This window comes from Taudactylus pleione, unplaced genomic scaffold (genome assembly GCF_031769625.1).
Source record: "Taudactylus pleione unplaced genomic scaffold, aTauple2 ptg000055l, whole genome shotgun sequence".
Classification (NCBI taxonomy): domain Eukaryota; kingdom Metazoa; phylum Chordata; class Amphibia; order Anura; family Myobatrachidae; genus Taudactylus; species Taudactylus pleione.
Window position 1 is genome coordinate 13,027,068 of NW_028284457.1, and position 11,478 is coordinate 13,038,545.

The 11,478-nt window shown below is 39.4% G+C and overlaps 1 protein-coding gene across 7 annotated transcripts in view; it reads left to right on the forward strand.

Annotated features, from left to right (window-relative positions):
- Positions 1-10,602, forward strand: part of FAM13A (family with sequence similarity 13 member A) — a 243,391-nt gene extending 232,789 nt beyond the window's left edge. For 5 of the 7 annotated variants that reach the window (XM_088464435.1, XM_088464434.1, XM_088464440.1 and 2 more), the window contains 4 exons: positions 2,141-2,218; positions 5,018-5,214; positions 5,994-6,095; positions 8,729-10,602. In XM_088464435.1, the coding sequence (XP_088320561.1) occupies positions 2,141-2,218; positions 5,018-5,214; positions 5,994-6,095; positions 8,729-8,852 (501 nt within the window). In that variant the 3' untranslated portion in view covers positions 8,853-10,602. The remainder of the gene's footprint in view (positions 1-2,140; positions 2,219-5,017; positions 5,215-5,993; positions 6,096-8,728) is intronic. The other 2 variants (XM_088464438.1, XM_088464437.1) reach the window with 1 other exon arrangement.
- Positions 10,603-11,478: the final 876 nt, after the last annotated feature.

Below are 11,478 nucleotides of genomic sequence, written 5' to 3' on the forward strand. Positions count from 1 at the left end.
TTCCATTTATATTTTCTTCTTTCACTCAACTTCTCTTGGAGTAACTTATTTTATTACAAGACAGTACCCATACTTACTTCATAACCGCACTCCTGCACTGACTCCTATCTCTAATCAGTCTACAGTCCAGAGGTTCTGAAACTCGGTCCTCAGGACCCCACACAGGTAACCTTTTGCAGGTCACCGAGCAGGTGCACAGGTGTATTCATTACTCACTGACACATTGTAAAAGATCCACAGATGGAACTAATTGTTTCACCTGCGATTCTGTGAGGAGACCTGGAAAACATGCATTGTTTGGGGTCCTGAGGACCGAGTTTGAGAACCTGTAGTCTATACATCTCCTGGCGCTAAGGAGTTTTTCAGAATCTAATGGAATCAAACTGACTATAGTGTGCTAAACTCTTCTGGAATGTCTGGGATGTTCTGGAATTTCACAGACACCCGGGAGACCAGGCCACCATCCCGCCCACTCCTAGTGATATGGGCAGTGGGAGCGGTGATCCTGGCCCTGCCCCCACTGCATGATGCTGCAACTCTCCTTCCTTGCCCCCCACTGGCGCCCGTTCTCTAGGATCTCTTGAGGGGAAAAAAGTAGGTAAGTATGATTATGGCCCTTTATAATGTGCTATCATAGTATACGTAGCTTGTCTTAAGCAGTTTGAGATGACTGGACAGACCGCGTTCAGGAATTCTGTGTAATGCTGCCAGTAAAACCTCTTACAACCAAGGGCCGTATTCAGTTGCCGGCGAAAAGTTCTCGCCGGTGACGACATTTCACCAGGTGAGAACTTTTCCCTGTATTCAATTCCAAAGACTTTTCGCTGGTGGGAAAAGCCTGCGCCACATAACCAGCGGGAAAGATTCGTCTCTGAAAGGAGGCGGACAAAAGTGCAGAATTTGGGATTTGGGGCGCAAAGTTGCGGGAACACCCCTGCAGCCTTGGTACAGTCCCCCAAAGGTAAACTGTGTCAAAGAAAATGGGAAAAATAGTTTAGAACACCCCAAAAAAGTACTTTCGTTTTGGAGGTGAAAAAGTTAAAAGTTGGGGGACAAAGTTAAAAACTGGCGAAATAGACTCCAGGGGGTCCCCCGAGTATGCCCCAGGTGTTTTTTTTATTGCAGGTGATTGCTGAAGGTGCGTTTTTTAGGTTTTTAAATAACGCACTTTAGCGATTTTTAACTGTGCTTGCACCCATTTTCATGTACCCCAAATTTGCTGGAACTACTTATTTTTTCACAAAAACCCTGCTAAATGCTATTCTTCACCACTTGTGTAAAGACGGTAAATAGCACCAATTGAGAGCATTTAAGCACCCCAAATACCTTCAGCAGGGCTATTCGGGGATACCCATAGTGATTCCCCATGTCAGTGCATCCTTTGGGGGGTGTCAGGTTGATTTCCCCAAATCTGACAGCACTTTTCGCCTATTTGAGTTTTGCCGGGTTGCGTTTTTGCTTCCTTTGGAATTGAATAGGGCGAATCGCGGTGACGAGCGCGATACTTTCCTGGAGGCAAAACTAGCGATGACAGCGAAAACTCCGGCATGCGAAAAGTCTGGGTACCAGCAATTGAATATGGGCCCAAGTCTCAGAGCGAAGTGATCGGGAGGACTGCAGTTACATGGTAACTATGCTTGTGCTATTGAAGCAAAATATGTTACTCTCTAAGGGAATGTAAGGAAAGCTCCTAACGCAATTATCATGAATTAACTGCCCTGTGTACATTACAAATTGTGGTTTCACCAATACCAATATGTATCCCATGTAGTATGCCAATACAGTACTCACAACAATCAACTAACACAGAAAAAACATATTTTTCTGCATCCAAGTACAATGGTTATTAGCACATCCAGCAATCCACATAGAACTGTGTTTTCAGGAACATAAATGTTTGTATCATAACTTTTGATATTGCTGATGTTCGCTGCCTATTATTTCAATGTATATTTAAACAATGTTATGTAGGCATAGTGGGCGTAACATTTTTCTGCTTGTCAGTGGCTGGTGAATGCTTTGCCTAGCATTTCTACAAGTCCTGTTAGGCACAGTAGATACGCAATACCTGTTAAGTAGATCTCGGGATGTTTTCAGAGAGGGATTCACAGTGTAACATACTTGTTAACACTCATCACAGGGATCCCCCTCGAGCAAGCGGAGAAGCCCTTTGCTGCAGCCAATAATCGAGGGTGAAACAGCATCCTTCTTCAAGGAGGTAAAGATAAGACTTCAGCTGCTAATGACAATAACTGCTAAATCTGCATCAAAATCCCACAAAGCAATAAACCCCTTAATCCTGAGTGTTTTCTTGTAATTGGTGCCTTGATTCTTTGCAGACCTTCTCAAAAATCAGTACCTGCTTCAGCCCAGCTAGCTGTGTATAAGCTTCCATACATTGTCCATCGCTCTGATTGCGTTGGCTTTTGTGCTTTAAGTTCTAGAAGAGTTTCACAGCTTGTTCTTTATTTTCCTGTGACTTTGCTTTCTACTGTGTTGTTCTTGCACTGACGTTTGCTTAAAAAATTATGATTTTCTCCCTCCATCAAATGTAATCATGCTTTGGGAGCCTTGCAGGCTTTGGTATATTACCTGTGTAACAATCTTTTACATGTTCATGCTGTCTAAGCGGGAAAAAAAAATTAAAAGTTTTCAAACCTCATTATGTGATGCAAATGTATTTTTCTAGTCACTATGACTGGGTCATTCAGGAACTTTGCAGCAGCACATTTAAGAATGCTATTTTAAACTACAAATCTATTGAGATGTATGGGCCATGCAGCATTTCTCATCTATCCTACAGTCAGTACTGAAGCAGGCAGGACATAGTCTAGATGACAATGGCGGGGAACTAAACACCACCTTTTTTCGCAACATCCACCACACTAATGGACCAGTATGTTAAGTGACTGCCATGTTGTGTATAATGCACCACCATGCTCAGTATATAATATAACTCCAAATTAGCTGTACTGTATTTTACAAGCCCATGATTAGCATATACTAATATTAATATTACTGCTCCATATAGAATAATTACAATCCAGTATAAGTTACAGCCTTAGCCCCTACACAGTACTGTCCAATGACAAGCATATGTTACAGCTTATTGCCCTGTATGCAGCCCCAATGCTAGACATATGGTAAAGCTCCATGTCCACAATATACATTATAATTTCCATATGATACACCTCCATGACTTGTATACAATAGAGGGCCAGCATTGCACTCCATAGCCGAGTGTCTCCACCTTTATGATTAGTGATTTGCAATCAAGTTTGGTGCCCAGATCTTCACAATCACTTAACTGCAATGACCTCTGACTATTACGGGCCAGGTCAGTTCCGACCGATGTGCAGTGACAATGTGCAGCTGCACACATCGCCAAGAGTTATAGTAGAGCAAATGGGTGTGGTATAAGAGATTAGACAATGTCTAGGTAGACACCAGATGTTAGACAGACAATACGTTGACAGGGACAAGATGTGGACACACTAAAGATAGACATGTAAAAAGGTCGACACAAAAATGGTCGACACATGATTTATTTATTTTTCTAGCCCTAATCTTCACCCTAAACCTACACTTGGTGCCTACGCCTAACCCTCCCTCCTGGTGCCTAGTCTTAATCGCCAGGGTAAGTGCCTGATCCTAACCGTCCTTTCTAGTGCCTAACCCTAACCCCCCCCCCCCTAAAAAATGTAGTGTGTCGACCTTTTGTCCCTGGCGATCTATTGACTGTCTAACATCTGGTGTCTATCTACAGTCCGGAATCTGCTTAAAATTGAATCAGCCCCTTAAAGTTCATTGGTTTAAAAACAACTGACTTACAGCCAATGACACTACTCATATTTTAGGCTGTATAAAAATAGGTGTCATATGAGTGTAAATCCTTCTGGCCAGCACAAATGCATGTGCTGCGGGGTTGATCCTAGGGGGATAACAACATTTGTGGTGCCATATACTGTATAGTGAGGTAAGATCCTTTTTTTTCATCTGGTGGAAATTTTTATTTCAAATTTGGGAGATATTTGAATGCAAAATGGATGTTTCTGTAATACTGTATTATATATTGATAATGCAAAAAAAAACCCTGCGTCTTTATATTATGCTGGTCTTTCTTGCTCAGTTTTTTTTAATCCCAGCCACCCTTGTGTCCCCCTTCTAGCCTTAATGTGCATCTCTAGATTCTGAAAAGGATATTACTTTGACTTTAAAGATGCCCCTCAGACTTAATAACCTATCCCACTACCTGTGCACTTCTTGCATTGCATTGAGTTTGTCATATGAGCAATGTTAGATAGGCAGTGTTTTAAAGCATCTATCTGTCACTGCCCTAGGGCAGCGAATCTTAACGCTCATCCTCAGAGACAGAAAAACCACTCATTAAGGAGTACACCTGTGCTCCAGATTAGAGATGTGAAAACAAGACCAGGAAACCTGGGTTGAGGAACACTCATTTAAAGGATAGAATGTTGTGTGTGTTACTTACTTTGAGGCATTGTTCATTCCCTGTGTACATTTGTATATTCATTATAAATGTTTTTATTGTCTCGAGACGTGAGCATTGGTCATGTCTGATGTATGTTTGTCTAAGAACCCTTTTACGGATGATTTTGCACTCAAGTCCACAATTTTTAGGCACGGTGTGATAAACGGTCCTGCATCCTTCAGACTCGAGTTACCATGACCAACACTGTACCCAAATGTACATGTTGGATACTTTTCAGGATTTTCTCCTTTTTTCCTCTAAAATTGCAGTTTTATTTATTGATTTGGGTCTGTGATAGGAAAATTGAACAGATGGAATTAGAAACATTTTTGCCATATAAAGAATAACATTAACTGTATGCTACTAACCAGGAGCTTATATTTTGGCAACATGTACTAATCTGATTTGAAGTGGATTGTTTATATCCTGTTCCATCTCCCCAAGAGCTTCCCATCTGTGTCTGTCTGACGTGTGTATTACATGAACCTAAAATATTTGGTTTAACCCTGGCTGGGATATTTGCAGGAAGAAGAAGAAGGATCAGAAGATGACAGCAATGTGAACACTGATTTTGCTGTAACCATGAAGCCAGATTTCACTGTACGAAGTTTTTTGGATCAACTTGAGGATGAAGCAGATGGCTTTGTATCTCCAGTAGATGACAAGACCCCAGCAAAGAGTAGTCAAGACCTTGGACTTGGCAATCTTCATTCTGCATCTGTGTATGTTGGATTTTGTAAAAACATCTGTGTTTTAATGCAAAAAGTTTTATGTCCATTTGAAATTCTGCTCCAAAGCTTGCTGTATTCTGTAATCTAAACATAATATAATATAATATAATATTCTGTGTTGCTGCAAATCCATAAACCCCTTAATTATTATTGCTCTTCTCTTTCACCCTTCTTTGGTTCTTTGCACCATTTTTTATGTTCTAATCTCAGGCCATTTAACCATGTACACTACAGTACAGTGGCTGATCTAATATTTGGCAGGCTGAAACTGTCAAGATGGCCTAGCTGCAAAACATAACACAGGAATAAGCTTTTTCACCTGATTATGTCATCTGGTTAGTATAAATTTCCTCTGTGGTGGCTGTTACAGTTTTACTATGTACATATTAACTGTACAGTAATTTTAATTAAGGTGGTTCAGATTTTAGGTAAGAGAACATATGGGCGTAACCTAAAACTAAAAAGTTAAGCCAGAATTATTTTAACAACTCACGATTTTTTAACGATCCACATCTGGCAAGTATCTAGAAGCAAATTTTAATGTCTGCTTACATTTGACTACATTTAATAAATAAATGAAAAACACTTGTGTTACATTCCTATTGTGTGATTATACAGCTTGCCCTTCGTAGTCATCACCTTGTTAGGTAACCACTCTAGAGAGAACCAGGACTGCTTCATAACACCAGTACTTTTGTGCTTGTTGATGTACCTAGAGATTAATTGATTTGCATTTGCCTGACCTGAATGTGTCTGTTTTTTCCTTATAGGCCAGAGCTCCTAGAACAGCTTCAGGAAGCGAGGGAGGAGAAAAAGAGGATCAGGAAAAAGCTTCGAGATTTCGAAGACAATTTTTTTAGACAAAATGGAAGGTGAGTGAATATCATGTAAGCAGGTTTTTTATTCTAAGGTGACTTTCATTATTTCTATATTACAGTTCACCACTTGTTTTTGCCTTTATGTATTTAGAGCAGATATCACGTTCATTTTAATAAGTGTCTCTGTAATGTGGATACTTCAGGCTTTAGTCTCATCTGTCGCTACAGTTCTGTGAGGCTCTGTTATGTGGCAACTAATCACAATCCAAAAGCATTGTAGCAATGCTACTCTCTATCATTCACTAAAGGACAAAAGGAAATGCCAGAAGTAAAATCTTTTCATGTCCTATATCAGTGATTCCCAACCTCGGTTCTCAAGGCACACTAACTGTCCTGGTTTTAGTGATATCAATGATTATTTACAGATGGTTAAATCACAATAACTGAGGTACTAATTAAGTCACTTGTGTTCAAGTATGGCTATCCCTAAAACCTGGACTGTTAGTGTGCCTTGAGGACCGTGGTTGGGAACCCCTGTCCTAGATTGTAAAATAAGACTTTGTTACTGGGCCTGGACTCACTCAGTTATTTATTTATTTTATTGAGATGCAAGCATTGGACAGATTTATCAAAGCTTGGAGAGAGATATAGTACAAACCAATCATCTCCTGTCATTTTTCAAACACAGCCTGTAAAATGACAGGAGCTCATTGGTTGATCTCTCCACTTTATCTCTCTCCCATCTTTTATAAATATTTCCTTCATTTGAGGGTAAGTCCAGCCTGGAGTGGTCGCAGGAGATGCATGTGGTTAAAAAGCATGGGAAACCTTGGAAATGTGTTTGTAGCCAAGTTTTAAAATGTATGCACGCCGATCAGCCATCACATGAAAACCACTGACAGGTGAAGTGAGAAAACATTGATTATCTTGTTACAGTGGCACCTATCAAGGGCTGTGGTATATTAGGCAACATGTGAACAGTCAGTTATTCAAGTTGATGTTTTGGAAGTAGGAAAAATGGGCAAGCGTAAGGATCTGAGCGACCTTGACAAGAGCCACATTGTTATTTGTAATAAATACATATTTACTATGAGTTATTGCTGTTACAGAGTAACAACAAAGCCAAAATTTTATTTTTCTGAGTTTGTAAAATTAACTAGTCTATTCACCAAGATTTAATGCGTAATTATGTACAGTCAGACAATAAATAGATAATACTGAAAAGGTGGCCGCTCCAATAAGGAGGATGGCAAGATTTTACATGGACAGATAATGAGGATCTTTGGCTGTAATTAACCCCATTATAAGCTGGATGACAGACACTTAAGCCAAATATACATGAAAAGACTGAGGCACACAGCTGACACACTAATGCACATTTTGCTGGGAAGCCTTGGGTTCTGAAATTCATGTGAATGTTACTTTGACACATACCACATACCATAACCTAAACATTGTTGTAGATCAAGTACAAAGCTTCATGGCAACGACATTCCCTAATGGCAGTGGTCTCTTTCAGTAGGATATGTGCCCTGCCACACAACAAAAATTGTTCAGGAATGGTTTGAAGAAAGTTCAAGGTGTTGACCTGGCCTCCAAATTCCCCAGATCTCAATCCGATCGAGCATCTGTGGGATGTGCTGGAAAAATACGTCCGAGCCATGGAGGTCCCACCTCGCAACTTGCAGGTTTTAAAGGATCCGCTGCTAAGGTGTGGTGCTTGATTCCACAGGACATCTTCAGAGGTCTTGTGAAGTCCATGCCTTGATGGGTCAGAGCTGTTTTCTTGGCACGAGGGGGATCTACACAATATTAGTCAGGTGGTTTCAATGTTATGGCTGATTGGTGTATATTACAGAGAAACCTTGGGACCTGGCCTCTATATATGGCACGCCATCTGTTTGTGCAGGTTTAGGGGTGAATGAGAAAGATGTGTCTTCAATGGCATTGATTCACAAATGTAGTACAAGTGCATGGGTATATTTGTTTAACTGAAGTGTCAGGCAAGCAAATACCACAATAAGAAGGTCATTTATGTAAAAATACTAATGTTATGTGTTAAGAACAACCAGCTCACTCTAGACCTGCTCACAATTACAAAGTTTGTACTCCAATGGAATAAATAGCATATCTATTTCATAACCAGTTGTCAGAAAATGGAGGTGGTGTGATATCAGTGAATGTTGGTTTTGGGTTCCTCTATCCATCTTCACTCTAAAACCTAAGTTGACTTCTATTAACATTCACAAATGTATAAGAACTGAACAGATTTGAGATGAACTCCAATTGTGAGAGGATATATTTCCTATACATAGCAGGCTTCTTGACGGTAATATTATTGAAGCATCCTGCAGTAAGCCTCCATTATCTAAAAATGGCAGATAGCAATGAACACTTGTGTGCTCTTACTTGTACATCAAATGTAAATAATAGCATCCTGAATATCTCAGTGGTTTATCTGTTCCATCATTGTCTGCTTAGGTCTTTTCACAATTGTGACAAGTTATAGATGTATCCATTTCCCGATATTCCCAAAGAGAGGAACTTTTTTAGATGTATAGTAGATACTGTATATACTACTATTGGTGCAACAATATAAGACTTTATACATTAAAAGTGAAGGATCGATTTAAAAAAAAAAAAAAAAAAAAAGAAAGAAACCTATGCTTTCTTCTTTGCCTCCACAGAAATGTTCAAAAAGAAGATCGAGGTCCTGTGGCAGAAGAATACAGTGAATATAAGCACATGAAAGCTAAGCTACGGCTGCTGGAGGTCCTAATCAGCAAACGAGGCTCTTCACAGACCATGTAATGAGACTTATTTTGTTCTAGATCAGCTTTTATCCCAAAACTTACACTGAGAATGGGCAGATGGCCAATAGGAGCCAACTATGCGGAGTATGTCTCACTTGGCCCATAAACCATTGCTCTAGTGAAAGAAAATGGACAATTTCTAAATTGCACAAGGTGGCTTTATAGTCAGCTTTTACTTTGCTTGACTGGATCTACCAAGAACAGGAATTTTCTTGCTCTAGTTCTGGTACACTCCTAGTTGAAGGTACGAATATGAGTGGACACTTTATAACTGGAGTCATAAAAATGGCCCAAAATTAAAGGTTGGAGGTATGGGTCCACTTTTTATCCTACTTACTACATTATGAACCAGAACTGCACACCTACTTTGGTCAGTGGTCTCCCCAGGGTGATTGCATACTGGTTCTATTTCGCTTCTCAACCCACTACAAAGGACATGAACTGGGTATGCCCCTCTCTACCATCTGATTCTATGAAACATGCGGGCATGCGTTCCAAGTAGTCATACTGAAAAGCATATCCAGGACAACTGATTACCTCATTTCAACACTACTTGGTTACTCATCAAAGGCACTTGTCATCATATGTCATCCGGATGAGCAACCTTGGAACCATATCTTCAAGTTGCAAAAGGAGCAAGCCAGGAAGCTTGAGCTATCTGAAATATATTTAGACAAGTGGTTTCTGCTTAACCAGCCCATGCAAATTGTGTTGGTACCTGATGGACAGTTTTTACCGAATGATTTTTGTTTTTCTTTCCCGTTAACAATCGTATCTCTTAATGGGTTATATGATTCAGTTATTTTGTCTTTGGGGTTACAAGTGTACACGATCTATGCCCTTCCCTATTTCTGCAGCATGCACTTTCTTCTTTATAATATGACTGTAATTTATGATGCTACCAATATCTCCAGACTACATGTTTTTACCAAACTTCTGTGGTTTTCAATCTATACTGATGTGGCTTTATTTCTCCGTTCCATTGCATTTCATGATGTTCTACCAAATCACCATGTCTTATATTACTTAGTGGTGATAAGAGAATAGCGTTACTGTAGTTTCTCTCCTCTGAGTCACACTAGCTGTGTAGAGGCAGATAGATCACTAGAGCACATTTAGTCCAGCAGTGTCACACAGATAGTCCAGCAGTGTCACACAGATATTTTACCAGTATATTAACAATATTGTACCAGTTCTACCATCTGTAATCTTAACACTGTGGTCTATTTCTACCAAAAATGCCACTATAAGAGGCTTTAATAGGTTAAACTATACGTATAAGAATGACTACAACTTGTATACAGTTTGTATGTATGGCAAAGCTTTTTTGTGTCTTTCTAGAGTTGCAGCATTGTTAAATCATGTCATGTAAAATTATATCATGCCTGGGTACATCATACAGTATAGAGGAAAGGAGAGTTGCATGAATGTTTATTTTAGTGTTTTATTTTACATGGTACCATTTTGGGGGGGGGCTGCCAGATGTGATCGCCTGCTTTCTCCCTGACCTGGCTGGATTTTAGCGGGCAGGGACAGAGTGGAAAAGAAACAGGTGCCCATGGTACATTGTGGAGCTATGCCCTCCCCCCATTAACTTTTCCTCAGTAAATAGTCAGACTATATTTTTTGAGGTTTTGTTTCCTTCTCTTATCCTAAAAGTGGACAAAATCCTGTGGCACTTTTAAATAAATAATTAATAAATCCAGTTTGGATACAGGAGATTTTGAAATAAAATTGGAGTTCTTTAACATTTGTGTCCATTTGTCAACATAAATTTTTTTATTTTTTTTTAATCCAAATGATTTTGTTTCTACTTTTTGCATTCATTGTAAAACTAAACTTGATTATTGACCTAGGTTTATGTTAAATAAAAAAAAAAAAAATTGTAAATGATTTTACACCTCTTAATGCCCAGGCTGGAGAGGCATCAGGATGTTACCGTATTGGTATTTAAGGCCAATTAACAGTTCAATGATCAGATACTTAATTTATAGTAGTAGGACATGTAGCGGAAGCACTGTGTAACAACAGGTAATTGTTTTGGTTTAGGCACCTGCATTGACACCATAGAGATCAGGCTGTTTAGTTTTATACCTTATTATATAGCACTATTATAGAAGATGGAGGAAATCTTTCTGCTTTACAGACGGGAGTCATTATTTTGTCAATTCCTAGTGACATGCATAAAATGCTGGTAACCAGCATTTATGTATCTTCTTGACAATAAATGTGCATTACAATCTCCAGTCTGGGAATGATTTGTGATAGCAGCTCGGTGTACACAGTGAGTGATACAGAGCCCACTTGTTTCCATGGTAACCACTTGCAGAGGCTGAGGGGTGCTCTGCACAGCCCAAGCTCTATAACCTCTATGGTCCAATAAAAGTGTGCTGAATTCATAAAGAACGGTACCTGTAGCAGCACTTTGGTATTGAAACACTAAACAGAGGCCTACCTTTTTGTAAATCCTGTAACTTATTCTTGTTTGGGTCAGTTTAGAGTATGCCATTATGCCTCTTGAAAATTATTGATTTTTTTTTTTTTTTTGGCATTTTTTTGTGGTATGCGGAAAACAATAAATTGGTTACTTGCGTACTGAAATTCACAATATATTTGTTATAACT